The 24,558-nt window shown below is 34.1% G+C and overlaps 1 protein-coding gene across 1 annotated transcript in view; it reads left to right on the top strand.

Moving 5' to 3' along the window:
* The window catches only part of PTPN12 (protein tyrosine phosphatase non-receptor type 12), an 85,522-nt gene that overhangs the window by 54,730 nt on the left and 6,234 nt on the right, over positions 1 to 24,558 (top strand). The window contains exons 7-13 of the mRNA XM_040260753.1: positions 1,552 to 1,611; positions 3,637 to 3,779; positions 5,739 to 5,805; positions 8,139 to 8,216; positions 8,313 to 8,411; positions 15,803 to 15,888; positions 20,223 to 21,199. Coding sequence (XP_040116687.1) covers positions 1,552 to 1,611; positions 3,637 to 3,779; positions 5,739 to 5,805; positions 8,139 to 8,216; positions 8,313 to 8,411; positions 15,803 to 15,888; positions 20,223 to 21,199 — 1,510 coding nt within the window. The remainder of the gene's footprint in view (positions 1 to 1,551; positions 1,612 to 3,636; positions 3,780 to 5,738; positions 5,806 to 8,138; positions 8,217 to 8,312; positions 8,412 to 15,802; positions 15,889 to 20,222; positions 21,200 to 24,558) is intronic.

Raw genomic sequence — 24,558 nt, 5'->3', positions numbered from 1 at the left:
AAACCTAGTTCTGTGCAATGTGGTTATGTTGAAAATTTGTAAATTTAAATGTACTAACTGTAATGAATGTCACAGTTTAGGTGACAGCATATAGTGATTAACGGTCAACAACAAAACAAAATTTTTTAACAGGCAGGAATCAGGAATAGTAAACAATTTATCATAATCAATAGAGAAAAGTAGGAAATAGTTTGAAATTTGGGAAAAGATGAATTGATTTGAGGATTGGTTTTTCAATTGCACTAAAGAGTAATTTTTAAAAGTGCTGTTAATAAAAAGTTTGATTTGATCAATAAGAGCTGGTTTGATTTGTCAGTGATGGGATTGCTGAAGAAGCAAAATTTTTCTTTCAAGATTTCAAACTGGAAAGTAATTTGTATGTCATTTAATTGTTTCAGAGAACTCAAGATTTGTTATCACTGTTGTAAAACACAAATCAAATGTATGACTAGAAAGCAAGGTAGTGAAAATAACCATAGTAAGTGGTTTGACTCAACTTGGCAATTACAGTGTTTAAGACTGAGAGCATTAGAAGCTCTCTCGATTTGGGGATGGGAAAGAGGGTAGAGTGTTGGTGAAGGGTGAGGGCCTGGCTAGCAGGGGCTCAGAAGCATGTTGCTGCTTATAACCACTTCGATCAGCACTGTCCATGGGTCAGTCTAGCCCGCTGCCTGTTTTGTGAGTGAAGTTTTATTGGTGTACAGCCTTACCCATTAATTTACATATTTGCCTATCACAGCACAACGGAGACTTTATGGCCTACAAAGTCAAAAATATTTATCTTACCTTTTATAGGTGAGCAAACGTTGTCTTGGACCAATGTTTTCATTTATTCTCTGTTTTAATAACATACTTTCTGCCAATGTTATTTGAAAAGTTCAAAATAAATTATTATGGTTTATAACACTAAAGCTGGAATAATGCTGATTTTTTAAAATTAATAAACCAGCATGTCTGTTGCTCTTGATAACCTATCTGTAGTTTTAGTTAAAAAAGGCAAAAATAATAGTTTACTTAGTGAAAAACTGATGGAAGAGGCTTCATTCTAATACACTGACAAATAACAGTAAGAGATAAAGTGACTATGTTGTCATCAACCAAAATAATTTGGCATTTTCTGAATGCATCCTTTTCCTTAACCCATTTGGCATCCATGTAACTCAGAGTTTGAGTGTTAGGTAGAGAAAAATCAAGCTTAATAGATAAAATGATTGAAGATATTTGTAGTATTTAGGAGTAACATTTTGTTTGTTGGTGTTATTTCTGTTACATGATTCTGGTGATGGTTGTCACCTTGCAAGTATTTTGCTGGATGATCCACTCCTAGCTAAGCAATTGGTTGACAGACACTTCTGTTTAAAAACAAACTTCTAAATAAAACTTAAATAACCAAATTGATGACTTTTAGAATGGTTGTTTTTATAATTATTAGACATACCTAGAATTTTAAAGGTAATTTCATGTTGTAAACTTTAAGAAATTATTGTTTTGGCATGTAAATATTTTTGTTTTAATGTTCTCACTGACTCACAAGTGTTTCTCTTTATTTAGGAAGCTGAACAAGCAAGAACAGACTACTTCATTAGGACACTCTTACTTGAATTTCAAAATGTAAGTATTTTCCACTTAGACACAGTTTCTAAGAGTATGTACCCTAAAGAGACATTATGTGTAAACAGTATACTATCTTATCTTACATAGTTAAGGAGATGTATTGTTTTTGTTGTTGTTGTTATGTAGTGTAACAAAGAAGAAAATCAGATGTAATATTATCTTAATATTTATCAATTAAAGTAATATAAACTTTAACTCACTTAGAATCTTTCCCTAAATTAAATTGACACTATGGAATAGTTGGTTTCTTTGCTGCAGATATTTTTCCTCTATTGCAATAAACAGATTATGTTATTATTTACATAATTATTACCCACTTTTACTAGTTTACAATGTTTTAGAAAGCAACAAACCACCATTAAAGCTAGTCTTCAGACTTCCGTGGTGGTCCAGTGGTTAAGAATCTGTCTGCCAGTGCAAGGGATCCCTGGTCCCAGAAGATCCCACATGCCTTGGGAAAACTAAGCCCATGTGCTACAACTACTTAGCCTGCTTGTCTAGAGCCTGTGCTCGGCAACAAGAGAAGCTACCACGATGAGAAGCTGTTGAGCCACAATGAAGAGTAGCCCCCATTCACCACAACTAGAGAACGCCTGTGTGCAGCAATGAAGACACAGTGCATTCAAAAATAAAAAATTTAAAAAAAAAAGCTAAGTCTTCATTTATATATATCTTGTTTTCACTTGAGGCCTGTGACTTCAACAGAACTATATAGAATGGAATTTTTTCAGAAAGGAATCAAAAATCTGATGGATATGAGAGAATGCCTATCAATTCTTCCTTGGTCTTAAACTTGAATCACTTTAAAGTAAATAAGCTTGGCCATAAAGCTTACCATTTCTTCTCTAACCAGTGCATTTATAAACATAATTCCTTAATTCCTTCCTGATGATAAGTAGACATGTTTCCAGTAGTTGTAGCATCCCCTGACCCGACTAATCATTTCCCTTTAGTTGACTCAATTATTATCACTTTGGTTGCTATTTTTCAATCTGTACTAATAATGATAGGTACTTTATGGAATTTCAGTGGTATATCAGGCATTTCAGTCCTCCTAACTTGTATAGTGGTAGATACCATTTTCTCCATTGCCCACTGATAAAGGTAGAGTCTTTGAGAAGTTAGGTAACTTACTTAAAGTTACTCAGTAAATGACAGAAGTAGAATTTGAATACAGTTTTGTCTGAATGCCAAGCAGTGCTTTTTCTGGTTAACACCTAGAATAGCCATTCTTCAGGTTCTTAAAAATTATTGAAGTTTCCAAAGAGCTCTTGTTTATGTGCGTTATATCTTTTAGTATTTACTATATTTGAAATTAAAACTGAGTTTTTTTTTTTAAATACACAAGCAGACATTCCATTAGCTTTCAAAGTGATGACATCATCCTTAAGTCTTGTAGCCTTGAGAAGACTGCTGTACACTGATGAGAGAATGAGAGTAGAGATGGCAAATAGCACCTTAGTATTATTATTAAAGTAACGTGAAAGCTATTTCACAAACCCCTTGAAACGGTAGGGAGATGGATGGCAGCCTGCACCATAATTTGAGTAGATTTGGGTTCAGAAATTTTCATTTCTAATTTTCTTTTTCATTTAAATAGTCTACTAGCCTTCTGACTGTAATAGATTCTAAAACAATGCTTATGGTATATTGCTCATCCATTTACTACTGTAGATTAACTATATAGTATACTGGTTAAAGTGCAGGTTTTGGAAATAAGACTGCCTGCTTTCAGATCCCATACTGTCATTTGCTATGAAACATTATGCAAGTTATTCTTTCTGTCTCAATTTCCTTACCTATAAAATTAGGATAGTACTAACAGTGCCTTCCCCATCGTATTACATGGGGGATTAAGAAAAGGTATGTGATAAATGTAGGCTATCATTTTTTTTTTAACAAAGTGCTGAATATGACATACATATCTTAGAAATGGCAGCAAAGTAAGATGTGCAGTTTTTCTGTATGGTTTAAAATTTGTAATTTTATTTTTATATGATTGAATTTCTGTTATTCTTAAAGGAATCTCGTAGGCTATATCAGTTTCATTATGTGAACTGGCCAGACCATGATGTTCCTTCATCATTTGATTCTATTCTGGACATGATAAGCTTAATGAGGAAATACCAGGAACATGAAGATGTGCCTATTTGTATTCATTGCAGGTACAAAAATTTTTTCTAAATATTTAATTAAATATTTTTCAGTATAGATGGCATTATAATATGGGTAATGTATAGCATTTTGAAACATGTTTGGAATTTCAGTTCAGTTCAGTCGCTCAGTCGTGTCTGACTCTTTGCGACCCCATGAATCGCAGCACACCAGGCCTCCCTGTCCATCACCAGCTCCCGGAGTTAGATTGGTCATTATATGGGTTTCTAAATAGTAAAAGTGATTTAATTCCTGAGGCAGTTTTCCTTCTCTTAATTTTTTATTTTATATTAGATCCTTCCAAAAGACTTAAAATCATAGTACTTATTTCATAAATAGCAATTTATTTTTTAAGTGACTTATACCTGTATTCACATTTGTTAACAGACTCAGAGGTTAATTAACTCAGGCTAATTCAATAGTTAAAAGATATTAGTGGAGTTATATTTAAAATGGATAGCCAACAGGGGCCTATAGCACAGGGAACTCTGCTCAATGTTATATGGCAGCCTGGATGGGAGGGGAGTTTGGGGAAGAATGGATGGTTGAGTCTCTTTGCTTTCTACCTGAAACTCTCACCTCATTGTTAATTGACTTGAATATAAAAAATAAAAAGTTAGAAAAAGACATTAGTGGTGATGGAGCACCAAAGATAGTTTTCTTAGCCAGTTGGTTGGATTGTGATGCCTGTATTGGTGAGGTGAAAGGGCTGCTTTTTCTTTATGAACCAGAAAGGTGACCTGCTGATGTAGACATGGGAATCAGTTAGCAACCTGCTTAATTTAAATGATTTTTCTTTAGTTCATCTGTGATTAGTTGAGTCTAAGTAGTTAACTGGTTAAAAAGAGAAGGGTCTGTTTAATTGTAGAATTATAAGATAAATTGCTTTGGCTTGACTTCTTTACAAGTTAACTGAAATTATTTCCTGTTGTATTCATATTGTCCAGCCAATGTATAGGTCATAAACCCAATTTGATGTGAAGATTTTCTTTTAATAAAATAAAGTTGATCATTTAATATTTTCGAACAACCGTAATATTATGTTAACTGTAGTGTTTCATTGATATAGTTGTCTCTGTTTTTGTAATATCACACTTTTAACCACCAAGCTTTGCATATATATCATTTAGCTCTAGTAACTCTTAACACTAAAATTTTAGAAATGTTTTGATGTGTGGAATTGACAAATAAATCAGTGGTTTAAAATTAATATTATTGATGTCTATTGTTAAGAGCCTTTTAGAAAACCATACTAAATTGCTTAAAATGTACTGTATAATGAATTCTTAGATTACATGATATTTCTAAAAGTTTAAAAATACATATTAAAGTGCTGCCCCAATTTTTTTCTGCCTAAAATTACTAAAGATGTCAGTAACATCTTGATTTCCAGTCCTTGGGTGCATTTGCCTCCCTCTAGCTGAAAACCATTTACTTTATTTTTGTTGTGTTTTAAAATAACTTTGATATTTTACTTTACATTCTTTAGGTTCTGTTCTTCAGGAGATTAGAAAGCATTAGTGGCCTTTCTTTCTTTAGTGTAATCACTGCTTATGTTCAAACCAGTTTCTAGGGCTTGTTAATCTTCATCTTTCCTGTACCTTTTGCAGATTGAAATGATGTAGATTTCTTTCTCTACCAGAACTATCTAGAACATAGTATAAATTTATCTCTGCGAGGTGTTTTGTTAGCTAGACAAGGTTTCACGAGGTAGACAGACTTTCAAAGTGAAGGTTTCGAGGTATTACTCTTGCAGGTTCCTTAAAGGAAAACAATATATAAATCATAATGTTAAGCATGTTTGCCCTGCACACATCTTAAGTTGTAGTTTACTTATTACATAAGTAGAATTTTATCAGCCTTCTTAAATGATTTTTTTGCTTCTGAGTATTAACATATCCATCCACGTTTATCTTATAGTTCTTTTATTACAAAAATCAAATTGTTTTTTTTTAATTTTATATCCATAGTGCAGGCTGTGGAAGAACAGGTGCCATTTGTGCCATAGATTATACGTGGAATTTACTAAAAGCTGGGGTAAGAATAATTTTTATATAGCATTATATCTAATTCATCTGTTACGATTTTTAAACTTACGACTAATTGCAGTGAATTATACCATACGTTTTGTTATACATGTTACTACTTTTTTAGAAGTAGCTTTGCTATGTAAGAGATAAAGGCAGTGAAAGGTATAAATGATGCATATTCGCGTGAGGTAATACACTGGGCAGCAAAATGAACATATTGTCACTCATTTGTTTTGGATGGATTTATACCTACATTAGATATGTGCTCTGCATTGACTTTTCCAAATACTGCATCCCTGTTGCCTTTTATATTTATCTATGTATAAATATAATCAATTCAGTGAATATTTATGTCTAACTGGAAACATTATATAGTATAGTGGTGAAGAATGCTGACGGGAGCTAGACCTCCCAGGTTAAAATTCTTGGCTCTGTCATTTACTAGTTGTGGGATCTTGGTTGAATTACTTGATTTAATTGTGCCATAATTTTTTTATTTCAAAGTGGGTTTCATACCATTAAAAATTGAAGAATTAGGTTCTTCAGAAGCTTGTAAAGTTCATCACTACTATATGTGGCAGATAGCAAGTGTTCCATTTACTGTTAGTTTTTATTATAATCCTGGTTATTATTGTTGCTACTACTTCTGTTTCCAAGAAATTGGTTTTGATACCATGGAGGATATAAAGAAATAGCCTTCATTACAGATTTAAAAAGCATAAGTCTCCTTATTATATGTTGGTTTGGTTTATTTGCTGGTTCTATAGTACATTCATTTTCTATGAATTAGGAAGAAGTTTTATTCTTCATAGCTTTATAGTTTCTATGAATATGCCAATCTGTCATATAAAATATGAATAAAATATTTCTTTTCTTTTCCTTCTTCCTTTTATTCATTTTCCTTTTTTTTCTCTGCCTTTCCCTTTTGTACTTTTGCATGAGGAATATTTAAATTTTCAACAGTTTTTCAAAAAGCCTGCTGTTAAATTTTACTTTTGTATTCCCCCATTCTAATCATTTCCTGATACTCATATGACATGAACAAAATTTAAGTGGCTTTATAACACATTTTAATATAAAAATCAGGGATTAAAATTGGGGTGGGAAGCATTTGGATGAATACAAGCAGCCAAACATCTTGTCATTTCAGAAGGGTTGTGTACCTTGAATATCTTGATTGAGTTTGACATAACAAATATAATCTTAAGCCTTAGGTTGCTGCTGCTAAGTCGCTTCAGTCGTGTCCGACTCTGTGCGACCCCATAGACGGCAGCCCACCAGGCTCCTCCATCCCGGGGATTCTCCAGGCAAGAACACTGGAGTCGGTTGCCATTTCCTTCTCCAATGCATGAAAGTGAAAAGTGAAAGTGAAGTCGCTCAGTCGTGTCTGACTCTAGCGACCCCATGGACTGCAGCCTACCAGGCTCCTCTGTCCATGGGATTTTCCAGGCAAGAGTACTGGAGTGGGATGCCATTGCCTTCTCCGAAGCCTTAGGTTAGGAATTGATATTTTGATATATGTCAAGACTCCTAAGCAGTGAAACTAGAAATCATGTTTTAACTTTTCTATCTTCTTTATCTCTCCAAAATATTCTTGGTGATGACCAAGTTCTAATAATTCTGCCTCAGCAATATGTCTCAAATCTGTTTCTACTTTTCTTTCTTTCTTTTTTTTTGGAATGCTTCAGTAAACCTCCACCAGTTTCTCCACTTTTCACTGTTATTTTCCCTGCTACAAAAGTTACCCGAATATCAGATCTGCTCATTTCTGCTCATGTCTACAATTGCGTATTGTAGTAGTTAAAATACCAGGTGTAGAAACTAATTCTGTAGGATTCACAGTCAGTCTCCAGAGATGTAGCTGTCTTAACTGGTCCTTAAAGAGATAGCCAGGAAAACACTAGCCTATAGAATGAATTCAAACTCTTTTATCATGTTTGTATTCTCATGCCAGGTAGCCTTATCTTTTCTCTTTTGAATAGCTCTCCTTCTTTCAGTCTTTTAGTCAGTTTTGTCTACATCAAGCTTCTCTATTCCCCAAATAGATTACACATTCTGTGTGCCATGTTTGTGTATATTTCTTTCATTTTTCACTCACATACCAATCAGAGTTGGTCACAGCATATTTACTCCAACTGTACTGCAACCATACTTTGGCTGGACATTTATCTGTCTCCGTATCTGGCTCACTAACTTGACTGCTGAGAGTCAAGATTAGTTCTTGGCTCTAGACAGTCGCTGATATATGATAGGTAGTGCTTAATAAATGTTTTCACTTATCCAGCTATATATGACATCTGTATGAGAAGTTGAGTTCATGTATTAAATTCTTTGTTTTAGAAAATACCAGAAGAATTTAATGTTTTTAACTTAATACAAGAAATGAGAACACAGAGGCATTCTGCAGTACAAACTAAGGTATGTTTTCCTGTTTCACTTTATGAAGTGTATTTTTATAATTGCCTTCATTTTTTAATGTCTTTTCCCTTGTTTATCATTTCATCTCCTTAATAGGAGCAATATGAGCTTGTTCATAGAGCTATCGCCCAACTGTTTGAAAAACAACTACAACTATATGAAATTCATGGCACCCAGAAAATTACTGATGGAGTGGTAGGTGTTCTTTGCATATTAATTTTAGAAAATTTACTTTTTACCAAGATAGGATATTTAGCTTTTTAATTTTCATCTTGTGTTTTATCTAATAATAAATATCTGTTAGTTATTGGTTTTATTTATTATTTTTAAATTCATTTTCTTCCTATTTCAATCTCTACTGTAATTAATATTTAATGACCCTAAAAAAAGTTAAATAAGATTCTAAATAAAATATATTTATGAATTTAGATCTTAACAATTACATAATTCAATATCATTTCAAGTATAGATTACTGTTAACAAATTAACTGTATTTTTGTCTCCCCTTCCATCCAACCAAAGTAATTCTAAGTTGATTCTACATGAATTTTATTTTGTTTTTGGTTATCATGATATACAGTTTTGTCATTACTTTGTATGTGCTTTTTAATTAAGTAGAATTATAGGACCACGATTATGTCCCTTTGAGGCTTTAGTTCTTTGTCATTTTAGTGTTAAAAAGATTTTATTGGCTATTTTATTGACAAATGTACTGTTTTCTCACAGTGCTCTCTTTCTGCCTTTTTAAAAAGTATTCTTCTTACTTTCTCTATAATCATTCTATCCTTGAAAGTATTGGGCTATTTTTTGGAGTTTTTTTAGATAAATTTCTTTACATCTTAATTATTGAACCTAAGTTAACTGTCACTTGATAAACCAATTTAGCTCCAATAACTTAAGTAAAATGAAGATATTAGTGGCAACATTTATAACCTTTTAATTTTAATTTTTAAAATTAATTTTTAATTTTTATAACCTTATAACCATTTTTTCCCCTTTTATGTGGTTTTGGCAATTTCTAAGACTATTTGTTTGAAATATCTTGGTGTTACAAATGAGAGATTAGTTAACCAAATGCTTATTACCACAGTGTGTTAAGTAATATAATATTGACCCATGGATTTGGGGGATAGTGTATTTCCTTTATTAAACATGTGATAGTTTCAGATTTTTAAGATTCATATATGTGACCTCATTCTTATTTCCTTCATCAACAAAGGAATCATTGTGCAACTATGCCTCATGTATTATCACATCTGTTTTCTCTTTAGTTTAATTAAAGCCTGTTATAGCCTGTGCTCAACATAGCCAAATAGTTTATAATATTTTATAATATAGAGTAGAATGTCTGTATATTACTGTGTATAATTTTACCTAAATTGAGACTTCTTTAAATTTACAAAAACTAAGTAGGCTACATTTTTCTTTAAACTTTATTTGAAAAATATTTTTGTTTTTTTCCATAAATGCAGTATTAATTTCAAAGTTCAAGTTTTTGTATTTCAGAGTTACATCACTTCCTTATTCCTAGAAACAAAAATATTTTTAATGTATGGAAATTATTTACATTTTTTGTTGAGATATACTTAACATGTAACATTACTTTCAGATGTACACCATTATGATTCAACATTTGCATAATTGTGAACTTATCACTATAATAAGTCTAGTTAATATCCATCATAATACATATTTAACAGAATTTTTTTCTTGTGGTTAAGAACTGTTAGTTTGTATTCTCTTACGTGCTAAGTCATTTAGGTTGTGTCTGACTCTGTGTGACCCTTTGGATTGTAGCCTGCCAGGCTCCTCTATCCATGGGATTCTCTAGGCAAGAATACTGGAGTGGCTTGCTATGCCCTTCTCTGGAGGATCTTTCTGTCCCAGGGATTGAACCCATGTCTCTTATGTCTCCTGCACTGGCAGGCAGATACTTTACTACTGGCACCACCTGGGAAGCCCATTTACTCTTAGGAACCTTCAAATATAAAATACAGTATTATTAATTATAGTCACCAAACTGTATATTATATCCCATGACTTACTTATAAGTGGAAATTTGCAAATTTTGACCCTGTTTCACTCACTTTGGGTCTCCCACTGACACCACCTCTTTCAAGCACCAATCTGTTCTCTGTATCTTTGGGTTTGGTTTTTTGTTTCCTTTTTCCACGTATGAGATCATACGGTATTCATCTTTTCTCTGACTTAATTCACTTGGTATAATGCCCTTAAGTTCCATTCATGTTGTTGCAAATGGCAAGATTTCATTCTTTTTTAAGAACAAATGATGTTCCATTTGTGTGTGTGTGTATCTTCAACTTAGTGTTTTGTTTTCTTCAGATAAATATACAGAAGTAGAATTGCTGGATCATATGGTAGTTCTATTCTTAATTTTTTGAGGAACCTCTGTGCTGTTTTATATATAATGGCTGCATCAGTTTGCATTTCCACCAACAATACACAAAGGTTCTCTTTTGTTTCTTCCTTATCTTTTTGATAATTGCCATTTTGACAGGTATGAGGTCTTAGAATGGTTTTGATTTTCATCTTCCCCTTTTCACATACCTTTTGGCCACCATTGTGTCTTCTTTGGAGAAAATATCTTTCAAATCTTCTCCCATTTATTAATTGACTTGTTTGTGGGTGTTTTTTGTTTTTTGGTTTTTTTGCTACAGTGTTATGTGAGTTCCTTAAATTTTTTTTAGGTAATAACCCCTCATCAGATACATGGTTTGAAAATATTGTTTCCCATTTGGTAGGTCGCCTTTTCATTTTCCTGATTGTTTGTTTTGCTATTCAGAAGCTTTTTAGTTTAATATAATCCCACTTGCTTAACTTTGCTTTTGTTGCCTTTGCTAGGAAAAAAAAAATAGTGTTCAGTGTTGTATTTTTTAAAGCTTTTAACTGTATTTAAGTTATCTCCAGAAAATATGTGATAAATATTGCATTATTTTCATCTTTTTTTTTCTCATTACCTGATTTTTCTTTAGATTTTATTCCTAAAATTAAACTTCCTTCCTTTTTACTATACTGAATTCCACATTACAAGTATAATTTTGTTATAGTTTCTGCCTAGTAGCTCAAAGGTTTAAAAATCCCCAAGGAACAGAAGAAAAATCATACATTGTATGAGATTAGGTGAAATAACATACAATAGAAATAGTAGTTATTTCAGTCCTAGTCTCTCATCTCATTGCCTGGTTATATAGGAGACACATACTATATGCTTGCAACTTTAATTTCTGTTAAAGCTGACAGAGTGACTGCTGAATTTGCCATTGAACAAGGTGGATTTTCCTATTTTGTAAGAGGGAAAAACAATTTTCTATAGAATCCATTCTAAGAAAGCTGTATTTGATAGCTTTGCCAAAGGTTGTGTACCATAATGTCTGGAACTGTATTTTTCAGTGGATGAATGGATAAAAAAGTGGAAAGACAAGTAGATAGAAGATAAGATAGCTTATCATTTTAGATAATTTTTTAATGTTTTCTTCTTAAGAAATCTTGTTTTCTAGGTACTTTAAAATATAAATGACCTGTTTTTTAAACATGTTTATATATGGTTGTAAGCCACAAATCCCAGTTGGAGAAATTTGGGATCTAAAAAATTGGGGGAAATTATCTTATAATTGTATGATGAGTAAAATGATTTGAAATATATTACGTATGTTTTTGAACCTTTGCTCTGAGAAATAATCATAAATGTCCATTTATTATTTCTCTAACTACTTAATATGGAAGTTGAGGAATTAAAAAAAAAACTCTTAAAGCTCTATGTTCTGGAATTATTTTTGTAGAGATATTAGTTTGAAATGCTAGTCAACAATATGACTCTTTAATAAATAGTATTTATTAGAGACTATACAACTACAACTAAAATCACTTCCAAGAGTAGGAGATCTAAAGAGAAAATTTATTTTCAGATTCAGTAGCATGGACTTGGGATATAGAAATACCTCAGTAAGCAGTATCTCTAAGGTATGCATACATGCCTTTTTTCTTGTATGTAAAAGATAGTACCATCAGTTTATGCCAGAATTTTCAGTTTTAGGATTATTGAGTAACAACATCGTTGTTACAGTGTTAACAATTATTGTTAATTTGTGTTATGATCCTTGTTATGTTTATGTTGTATATTTTAGGAATGATATTATTGAATTCTGAATTTTTTCCTCACATGTGTGTTTTTTTTTAAGCACCTTAGTTTAGTATTTACTTTGTCATGCAACTGATAATACATCCTTAGTTCAGTTCAGTTCAGTCGCTCAGTCATGTCCAACTCTTTGCAACCCATGGACTGCAGCACGCCAGGCCTCCCTGTCCATCACCAGCTCCTGGAGTTTACTCAAACTCATGTCCATCAAGTCGGTGATGCCAGCCAACCATCTCATCCTGTGTCTCCTCCTGCCTTCAGTCTTTCCCAGCATCAGAGTCTTTTCCAACGAGCCGGTTCTTCTCATCAGGTGGCCAAAGTATTTGGAGTTTCAGCTTCAGCATCAGTCCTTCCAGTGAATATTCAAGACTGATTTCCTTTAGGATGGACTGGTTGGATCTCGGACTCTCGAGAGTCTTCTCCAACACCATAGTTCAAAAGCATCAATTGTTCAGCACTCAGCTTTCTTTATAACCCAGCTCTCACATCCATACATGACTTACTGAAAAAACCATACTCTTGACTAGACAGACCTTTGTTGGCAAAGTAATGTCTCTGCTTTTCAATATGCTATCTAGGTTGGTCATAGCTTTTCTTCCAAAGAGCAAACGTCTTTTAATTTCATGGCTTCAGTGATTTTGGAGCCCCAAAACATAAAGTCTCTCACTGTTTCCACTGTCTCCCCATCTATTTGCCATGAAACAATGGGACTGAATGCCGTGATCTTAGTTTTCTGAATGTTGAGTTTTAAGCCAACTTTTTTACCCTCCTCTTTCACTTTCATCAAGAGGCTCTTTAGTTCTTCTCTTTCTGCCATAAGAGTGGTGTCATCTTTAAGTATTTGATTACTAGGTTCTATTTTTTTTTTTTTTGTGGCCCTTGATACAGTTCTGTTATGTGGAAATATTAATACATAAAATAACTTTAATGAAATGGTTGAAGGTGGTCAGAAGTTTTTTAAAAGTAATTTTAGTAATCTCTGCTTGAAACAAACAGTACACTAGAACCTAATCTCTGGTAGATTCTTTAATTTCTAAAATACCTTTCAACTTCAAAAGTTGGTGATTGTTTTAACTGGTAATAAAAGCAGCCAAAGAGAGCAGTATACATTAGGACAAATGTGGCGACAAAAGGTGTATATATAAGAGGATCAGAAGATACAAAAGTACAGCAAACATTATTGTAGGTATAAACTAGGAATCCAAGAACATTGTTCCGTTCTTAAGTCCAGTGAGTAGGAGGTTGTGTTCTTGCAGTGTGGGCAGTGGCTCTCTTGAGTTGCATTTCTGCATTGCCACATTGATTCCTTTAATTATTGGAAATTCAACAGGCTCAAAATCTGACTTCCCCTAGAAGGTCTTTTCCTCTTTTGTCCTTTTTTGTTAATGGCACTTTTTCACCCAGAATAAGGAGTCTTTAATGGCACCTTCTTTCCTTTGTCACATATAGTCATTTGCCTGCAAATATCCTTACTTTCTCTTCCTGTTCCAGTCCCACCTGTTCTATACCTCATGCCTCTATTCTTGTCAATGTCTTATCTACCCCTTAATGCCATTCTGCATGGTACATTCATATTTTCAGCTTCTTATTTTCCCAACTATATCCTTAATATTCTCATCTATAACATTTCCTTTCTCTGATTTCCTAGCTTCAGTGTACAGATTTTACCACTTTATGATTTACTACCCTTTCACTTTTTTGTTGGATGGTTATATAATTCTTAAAGTTAGGGGACATGTCCTTTGCATTTTTGTATCCTTTCCAATGCTTGCTGTTCTGAAATTGAAAATGCAAGGAAAACGTACGGTTGGTGTGTTTGTGTGTGTGTGTTTGGTATTTGGCAGCAAAACCTGACTTGACATGACATGAGGCTATTTATGTTTTAATTATTACAAATTGCTATGTTTTTGTAGGTTAGAAACAGTTATTTAACCTACTTCCTGAGAATATTTATTAGATTTTGGTACAAAAATATTGAGTGTTATTTTGGGTGTATGATTTTTTAATAGAAATAATAAGCAAATGAATCACTACCATATTAGAGGAATCTTTATGACGCAGAGTCTAAAGTCTGGTGATAGTCGAGGGTCTAAAAGTGTAATGAAAAGTCCTGATTTACTTGAAGCAAAACCAGTTTATACTCGTCTAGGTGTACAAGTCCTAATTTGGACAATAAATTGTATGGTCACCCTATCTATAGCAGATATTCCTAAAACAGAAGCCTCCAATTTGAGAGGTAGCTAATGAAGGGTGAAAACTTTCATCTCATAATGTAACTCTTGTTTTGATTAGAACAAGATACACAGTAAGATGTGTAAGACACTTCAGATGCATCTGATATTAGGAGATGGATACACTAAAATTTGCTGTAGAGTTAAAGTCTCTGATTCCTTTTGTTGGGAATACTTAGTAAAAAAGGACATTGGCAAGAAACTGTTATATAAAGAAGATGCCATGATGGACATGGAAGAGGTTCATTTGATTAAAAAAAAAAGCAAACTACAGTTTCAGAGTTTTTAGTTGACACAGTTCATAGGGTCACAAAGAGACAGACACAACTGAGTGACTGACTTTTTAGTTGATTATAGTATCTAGAAAGATGTTTGTTTGTTGTTTGTTTTCTAAAATTATCTAAGATGTAGGCAAGAGTGAAAATCATTCTTGTCTTCTGGCCCAGAATTAACACAGCCTAAAATGAGGTACTTTCTGAAGCTATAAACTAATTCAAGGCAATGTTTTATATAATAATTTCACATCTCTATTCACAATCACAACTAAATACAACCTAAAGCTGTACTAACTCTGGATCATCCGTTTTAATGACTTCACTGGTCCATGCCACCAGCAAGAACCAAGTATATCCCTGGAGGCTCTGCCTGCCTTTTTTGGGTCCATTTGGTTAGGCAGTGATATAGGGGTTGTGTACCCTAATGGAGTAGGCATTCTATGTTGACAGAAGGATGGTGGAACAATGAATGATTAAAGTTCGTTTCAGGACCTGTTTAAAAATAGTAGGTAGCAATATATGTCTCCAAGGAGTTTAGGACATAAGACTTACTTTGTGGTTCCCCCTCCTCCAACATCTGCATGTTACAAATCTAGTGGTAGTGATGCCTTAAAAAAAAAGATCTTTGATCTTCATTTTCTTGAAACATCTGTTTCTTTGCAGGAGCATTTGAAGTATGTTGAAATGCTGCTGTATACGATTGACTTTTTTAGTAACTGGAGATGGACTTTTTTTTTTAATATTTTTCTCATTGAATCTGGCTTTTCATTCTTAAATATAGAAGATATAATGCCTATTTTATTATCTAGCAAAATTAACATTGCTTTAAAAATTCAAAAGCCCAGTAAAAAAGTTTATCTGAAACATGAGGAAGGAAAATTATTTTTCCCTTAACCTTAACGAAGCTTTTTTTCCCCTTGGCAGAATGAAGTTAACACTGAAAATATGATCAGCTCCATAGATCATGACAAACAAGATTCCCCCCCTCCAAAACCACCAAGGACCCGCAGGTATTGTATGTCATATTTTGTTTGAAAGGATACTTATCTTTTACTTACTGTTACTAAAACAACAACAAAAATCTGAATATTACTAAGTTTTTTTTTTAATAACTTCTCTTATCATTCTTTTGTTTAGAATGTAGCATATGTATGGCAGCTGATCTTTTAATGGTATACTATAAAAAATTATTTTCAATTTAGATAAATTTTCAGTAGTATACCAGAACAGTGAACATAATCATGAATTGATTATAGCTCATCTTTTGATATGGCACAACTAAAATTTTAGCTAAAGATTTACTTCAGTTTTCTAATAACAAGTAATGAGTGTCAGATTATTTGCATGTTGAAGTTATATGAAGACGTTAAATAATATTATTAGCAAAGATGAGTTAATTTATCTCTAGATTATCTTACTTTCATACCAAGTGCTCATTTATAATAGATAAAAATATATATTCCTGTTACCCTTTTTCTCTCCCATTTCTTTCAGGTTAGTGCTAGGTCAGGTAGATGGTAGTTTGGAAAGAATATATGTAGTCAAAATGATTTTGTTTCAAATCCTTTTCAGCTGCTTATAAGCTTTGAAGTTGTAAGTCACTTAATTTATTTGATTTTTTGTTTTGTGTTTGTTTGGTTGGTTTGTTGGTTTCTTTTTAAGTATTTTCCTGAGGAGTAAATGAAATGAAGTATATGAAAATGCTACGTATAGGACATGGAACATACTTGTTTTTCACCAAATGTTGTTTTTTTCTTTACAATGTGGAGTTAAGATTGAGTTACTGAATTAAAAGGAGGCACAGTGGAAGATTTGTAATAACACTGTTGGGATGACTTTACTGTTTCTTATCCTGAGCATAGATCTGCCCAAACAGCTTGAACTTCCTCAAAGTAGAACTTTGTTGTATAGGATTCACCAATTTTTTTCCCCTTAAAACTTGATAGTAGTTGACTAAAGTTGGGTGAGGCAACTATGATTGTGTCTTCTCATTGAGTTACTGTACTTTATGAGATCCTTCTTTACAAACGTAAAAGCTTATTATAAGTAAGAAAAAGATATAATTGTTATTATATATTATAGTCTCTAGAATTCTTTTGCATGCTTCTCTAAGGAATATCGGGAAGCCTATACAGATGGTTTTAGGCGTCAGTGTTTAAATGCTCAGGGTGTCAACTGCCCACTAGCACTTCTCAGCAGTTCTTGTTTGATTTTCATTTTTGTATTTGCTGTGGAAGGTAGCCAGTTTAAACCTATAGAGATTGCCAGTTCTCTAACTTTTTTGTCTCCCATATCAGTTCTTCAGTCTTAAAAACACTGTAATGACCTTAAAGGAAATTAAGAAACACTGTTTTGCTACACTAAAATCTTTTCATTTGGATTTTGAGAGTGAGCCAAGGTAGAGGTCCCCAAACTGTGCACTGATATTTGTGATTTATATGGTCATCTATCTCCAACAACAAATAGTGGTAGCCTCTTCCTAATTTTGAAGGAGAATGAATAGAGTGTTCTGAATTTTAAACCCTTCTCATATACCTTTTTTAAAACTTTGACTCCTGTTTTTCTTCAACAAACAAAAAGGTAATTTTTAAAAGTACTAAATGAGTGTTAACAGAAAAATGTTCATTCAGCTTACATCAGGGTTTTATTTGGGGATATATACTCAAATTTTTATGTGTGTGTGATTTGTGTAACACACTTAGGTCATCTTTCTTATTCATGCAGTAGAATAAATTCGGAGAAGGCAATGGCACCCCACTCCAGTACTCTTGCCTGGCAAATCCCATGGGCGGAAGAGCCTGGTAGGCTGCAGTCCATGGGGTCGCTAAGAGTTGGACACAACTGAGCGACTTCACTTTCACTTTTCACTTTCATGCATTGGAGAAGGAAATGGCAACCCACTCTGGTGTTCTTGCCTGGAGAATCCCAGGGACAGGGGAGCCTGGTGGGCTGCCGTCTATGGGGTCGCACAGAGTTGGACATGACTGAAGTGACTTAGCAGCAGCAGAGTAAATTGGCAGAATTTTGTTGTGTTCCACAAAGAATACTTTGCTAACTGAAAATAAAATTCAAATAGCATAAGACTTATTTTTTTTAAAAAAAGTATACTTTGTTTTTTAGTATGGCTGCAGTAAGCAAGTTAATCTGTTGTGTAGATTATATTAGAGTTATTGGAGAAGAAGGCTCGTTTGTTGTATTAGATTTAGTCAGTCATATGATTCTGGTTTATAAATATTTAAATTGTAGATTTAAAATGAATAGAGCCAGGAATTATCAGACATTTGATAAAGATTCTAACATGAAAGACATATCCAAATAAGCAGGGGAAAAGGGGATATGGATGAAATAGAAAAAACACACAATGGTGGGAGAGGCCTGTCTGTTTTCTCAGTACTTAATACTACAACCATGAAATAAGAACCAGGGAGCCAGATCATAACAAAGAAGATACTCTTGGAAATTAAAAATAATAGCATAAGTTTTTAAAATTAAAATTTAATTTTAATTAAGGAAGGCTCAAAGATAAGGAAATTTCCCAAGAAAATGAAGAAAAAGAGAAAATGTGGAGAAAAGATATTAGAGAATCAAACTGGGAAGTATGTCACATAGTAATAGTAGTAACAATAACTAAACCTAGCCATAGTCTGGAAGGAGACTGTAAGGGAATAAATGAGCAAAGAAGTCCCTAGTATTAACGTAAATGTTTGTATAGAGAGTTCTCAATATAACGGATTAAAAACTGTAATACAATGGATTTTGAAAAGTTAACACCGTGAGATTGTGGGCTTCCCTGGTGGCTCAGAGGGTAAAGAATCCACCTGCAATGCAGGAGACCCAGGTTTGATGCCTGTGTAGGGAAGATCCCCTGGAGGAGGGCATGGCAACCCACTCCAGTATTCTTGCCTGGGGAATCCCCATTGGTAGAGGAGCCGGGGGGGCTGCAGTCCATTGGATTGCAGAGTCAGACACTACTGAGCAGTTAAGCATGCATGAGATTATAGAACATCAAAGGTTTTTTTTTTCTTTTTAAAAAAAGAGAGAGAAAGAGAGAACCTGAAAGCTCCAAGAGGGAGAAAAAACAGCTCACATTCAAAGAAACAGGAATCATAATTCTGATATAAAATTCTGAAGGAAAGTTATATCTAGTCTAGAATTATATTCCTTTTCCAAAAGTCAGTAACCTTGAAAATATAATAATTATGTAGGTCTCGGGAAAGTTGTTTCCTTTTTATAGTTTTTAAGAAGCAGTTGGAGGGTGTAACCCACTAAATCAAGTGTGTGTACCTCGAAAAAGGAAGATGGGATCTGGGAAGCAGGATCGTCTGCTCTGTGGTGGCCTCTGGGCCCAGTGGTCCAAACTGAAGTGGGAAGATCAAGGTTTCTAAGACGGATGTCTGTGGTATTGATGGTTATGTGGCCAGTTATTGGCCTCTCTTGGTGGTTATTGACCAGTTGAGAGGAGGTGTTCAAATCTGCAGGAAAATTTCAAGGACTGAATTACTGATAATATATAGGAAACCCAAGGTAATTATTAGGGAAAAACAAGAGTTATGTAAGAAAAAATAGGAAATGATGCTATCATTGCTATGAATGATAGCTTTAGTCATAAGACTGAACTAGCCAAACATTAGTAATCTTAGGAAGATGGAGAAGACATTTACATAGCTGGAAGACAGTAAAGTATGTGTGAAATAGAAAGATCCAGAATAAGTTTGTGCATTTTATAATACTTTGAAATATGGATGTAATTCTTAAAAACGGCAGTTTTTAAAAAGTTGAAACTTTAGGGAGGGAGAAATGGAGAGAATAGCATGTAATACACTACCGTATGTAAAGTGGATAGCCAGTGGGAATTTGCTGTATGACTCAGGGAACTCAAACTGGGGCTCTGTGACAACCTAGAGGGGTGGCATGGAATGAGAGGTGGGAGGGAAATTCAAGAGGGAGGGGACTTACGTATACCTATGGGTGTTTCATGTTGATGTATGGCAGAAACCAATACAATATTGTAAAGTGGTTATCCTTCAATTAAATAATTTTGTTTAATTGAAAAAAAAAAGAAAGTTGAAACTTGATGTTTCAGGGTAACTGGAGGGCTGGGAGGGAACTGCTGATTTTTTATTAAAATTCTTAATATTATTTGACTTCTTGAAACAATGTTCATATATTACTACCTTGTTAAATATTTGATTTTCTTAGTTGGGCAAGTTTTAATTTTTTATTCATAACCACAGACTTTATTTGTTGACTTTTAACATAAGAGGCTTAGCTACATAACTTACCTATCAACTTATTTTTTAAAAGGATGAACATTCTTATAATACCTTTTTTTCATGTTTTCCAGTTGCCTTGTAGAAGGGGATGCTAAGGAAGAAATACTGCAGCCTCCAGAGCCTCACCCAGTGCCCCCCATCTTGACACCTTCTCCCCCTTCAGCTTTTCCAACAGTCACTACTGTGTGGCAGGACAATGACAGATACCATCCAAAGCCAGTGTTGCACATGGTTTCATCAGAACAACCTTCAACAGACCTCAACAGAAACTATAATAAATCAACAGAACTTACAGGGAAAAATGAATCAACTATTGAACAGATAGATAAAAAATTGGAGCGAAATTTAAGTTTTGAGATTAAGAAGGTTCCTCTTCAAGAAGGACCAAGAAGTTTTGATGGGAACACACTCTTAAATAGGGGACACGCTATTAAAATTAAATCAGCTTCGGCTTCACCGGGTACAGTTGATAAAATCTCTAAGTCACAGGAATTGAGTTCAAGAGATCTAAAAGTTGATGACATTTCCCAGAATTCCTGTGTGGACTGCAATGCAACACAGTCAAATAAAGATCCGATTATTCTACCAGAAGCACCACAGAAGAACTCAGACACACCTCCAAGGCCAGACCACTTACCTCTTGACGGAAAAGGACATTTAACGTGGTCATTTCGTGGACCTGAGAACACTCTACCCATGCCTGATTCATCTGAAGGCAAATCCTCAGACATCCACTGTCAAACAATGAAAACTGTGAGTTCAACACCAAGCCCCACAATACAAGTTGAAACCCATGATCTTGCAGATCATCATGAGAGTTCCCCTCTATTCAGAGCACCCCTCAGTTTTACTAATCCTCTTCACTCTGATGACTCTGACTCAGATGAAAGGAACTCTGATGGTACTGTGACCAAGAATAAAACCAGTATTTCAACAGCAAGTGCCACTGTTTCTGCTGCCACTAGCAGCATTTCTACAAGGAAAGTATTACCAATGTCCATTGCTAGACATGATATAGCGGGAACAATACATTCAGGTGCTGAAAAAGGTAATAATAATAGTATCTGCACTTAAAAATTTTTACTCTGTGCCAGTCAGTCACTGTTCTAAGCAGTTTTGTTATATAATTCATTATGTTTTATTCCACACATTACTCCGGAACATACAGCAAAATTCAATTATTTTTTATGCTAATTTTTAAGTAAGCCTCTACCATTGGCTTTCCTGGTGGCTCAGTGGTAAAGAATCAGCCTGTCAGTTCAGGAGACGTGGGTTTAATTCTTGCGTCAGGAAGATCTCTTGGAGAAGGAAATAGCAACCCACTCTAGTGTTCTTGCCTGAGAAATCCCATGGACAGAGGACCCTGGTGGGCTACAGTCCATGGGGTCACAAAAGAGTCAAACATGACTTAGCAACTGAACAGTAAACAACAATTTTTGTTACCTTAGTTTTATTTTATTTTTATTGTTACCTTAGTTTGATCACATTGCATTACCAGACTTTGTGTTTCCAAAATATTTCAGTTGTTGTAACTGAAAACTTTCTCTTCCTATATCTTACAATTGTTAGTATAAATGGGTCAAAGTTTCTATGATTGAATAGTTGGAAATAATTTAGAGAAGGTAGAGTTACTTAAAGTGACACTGACATATTGGCTATTTAATTTCACCCATGTATGTTACAGAGAGTAAAGGATTCCCAGTTGGCTCAGTGGTAAAGAATCAGCCTATCAGTGCAGGAAATGAGGATTCTATCCCCGGGTTGGGAAGATCCTCAGGAGAAAGAAATGGCAACCCACTCCTGTATTCTTGCCTGAAAGATTCTATCGACAGAGGAGTGGGCTACAGTCCGCAAAGAGTTGGACATGACTTAGTAACTAAACAACAAAAACATAACAGATAATCTATTTCATTATCTTTTATGATCTTTTAACTACGACATACCTTTTTAAAATTGTTCTTAGTAAAGGCTCCTTTCAATAATGAGTTTAACCAAGGAGCAGTATTGCAACTGCTTAACAGAATGAAAGTGAAAGGTGAAAGTGAAGTCGCTCAGTCGTGTCCGACTCTTTGCGACCCCGTGGACTGTAGCCCACCAGGCTCCTCCGTCCATGGGATTCTCCAGGCAGGAATACTGGAGTGGGTTGCCATTTCCTTCTCCAGAGGATCTTCCCGATCCAGGGATCGAACCCAGGTCTCCCGCATTGCAGGCAGACGCTTTAACCTCTGAGCCACCAGGGAAGCCTGGGAAGTTTAATTCAGTCAGTAAAAAAATGGGATGTTTCCATATCTAGTCATCAGTGCTACTATTGTTGAATTAATGACTCTTTAAGCAATCTAAGCATCTCAAGATAACATATGCCCTAAGTTCCACGATGTATTACTGGGTCTTGAAACTCCTGTTTAATCTGATAAAAATTACCATGATTGCTATCCTAAACAGACCATAAAGTTGAGAGCCAATATATAAACACAAAAGCTATTTACTGATAGATTATCAATGGTCTTTTACTTGTCCATGAACTTTGGTAGTGACACATACAGACTGCTATTTATTATGTGTGGGCAAAATTAGTACTGTGAACATGAAAGATGACTGTTTCTAATTCTGACCTGATAAGTTCACCCATACTGTGGTTCCTGTTTTCCTCATCTTAAACATTCTTTATTTATCATTTCCTTTATTTTGGGGATGTATCTGATAGAATAGATGAGAGTCTAAGCTAGTTTCTTAAGTTTACTAAGAATTAAGCTAGGTCTTGATTCTTCTGCATTTGAGGGATCCTTAGAAGATACTGGTTGCCATAATATTATAACAGTTTGGCATAATTTAAAATTGTTAATATTTTTTCCCTCAACTTCAGGATTTGAAAAATAACTGCTAGGTTATAGCTACACAAGAAAATGCCTGGACAAGAAATTGTCATTTTTGGTTTTTTTGTTTGTTTTAGTGTATAAGGCAGTGCAGTGTGACCAAAACTATGCTTAAATGACTTTGGCATTAAAGATTTTCCTGTAGATCATTCTGTGTTGCAACATAACTACAGGCAGTTATTTTTTTGTTTGTTTTGATCATACTGTACTGGGATCTTAGTTCCCTGACCAGGACTTGAACTTCTATATCCTGCAGTGGAAGTGTGGATTCTAAACCACTGAACTGCTGGGGAAGTCCCTCAAGCAGTCTTAAATTTTAATGTTATTCATTCTTTACCGTGTAGATGAACCATTGGTACCAGGATTAGATTATATGTTTGCTTGTTTTAAAATTTGTTATAGAATAATTTTGATGCCTGAAACAACCTTTTGCATAAGTTATTGCCTGAAAACAAATTCCTGGCTGTGAATTCTGATTTTAATATTGACTCAGGCTTCCTGAAAGATTTCTCAAACACGGCTACACTAGGCTCCCATAAAGTGCTATTATTTACAAAAGCCTATGAAAATGTGCATCTCTGGTTAGCTAACATCTGAAACAGAATTTTATTACACAGAAAAGGCAATTCAAAGATCCAAGGAGAAACATGCAATTGAGAAGCCAAGTATACAGTTAGAAAATAAAGTCTTAAAAATGAGGACTGTTACAACAGAAGAGGTATAGAGTTTCCAAAATATACTTGATACTTGATGTAAACAACCAGACTACTTCCTGATTTGTTCATTTAATTATGAAATGACACCACAATGCCAAGACTGTGCATTCCTTCCTTCCAGTACCCATCTCTTCACTGTGAGCTGTTAGTAACAAAGGGACAAGGGGAAATAGGATTAATACTCCAGACTGTTACTGCCAGGCAAGGTGGATAATTCTTTTACTTGCTTTAACTTTTATGCAAGAAACAGTTACAGTACTGATATATACATATATATATATATATATATATATATATATATATATATATATAAAGTACTGGACTGGAACTTTTCTCAGGAGAATCCAAGGGGCCTTATTTTCTTTGGCTTCAGTTAAATAAATGTAGGAAGGACCAGAGTAATCATACCTGGCCTCATGCATGTTGAAAATTGAAAAGGCTTTTCTTGATTTTCACTCTCTTTTTAATGCATGTCCTGTCAAATGTAAAACAGCAAAGTATCATAGCACAATTGTTAATATTTTTAAGGGTTAGGGATACACAGAAATGTATCTTCAAAGTATGGTCATATGCACTGTTCACAAGATTTTAGGCACTAAATAAATGAACATTGCAAAAAATTTTTTTCCATGTGAATCATTTTACTGGACCCTTTTTATAAATTATTTTTAATTGGAGGATAATTGCTTGTCAATATTATGTTAGTTTCTACCATACATTAACATGGATCAGCCATAGGTATACATAAGTCCCCTCTCTTGCCCTAAAATTTATAATGGTTATATTTTGTGTATTAGAAAAATAACTAGCACTATCAA

Source organism: Oryx dammah, unplaced genomic scaffold, assembly GCF_014754425.2.
Source record: "Oryx dammah isolate SB20612 unplaced genomic scaffold, SCBI_Odam_1.1 HiC_scaffold_18, whole genome shotgun sequence".
In the NCBI taxonomy this organism is placed as follows: domain Eukaryota; kingdom Metazoa; phylum Chordata; class Mammalia; order Artiodactyla; family Bovidae; genus Oryx; species Oryx dammah.
The sequence above is the reverse complement of the archived record's forward strand: the minus strand, read 5'-3'. Positions and strand labels throughout refer to the sequence as shown.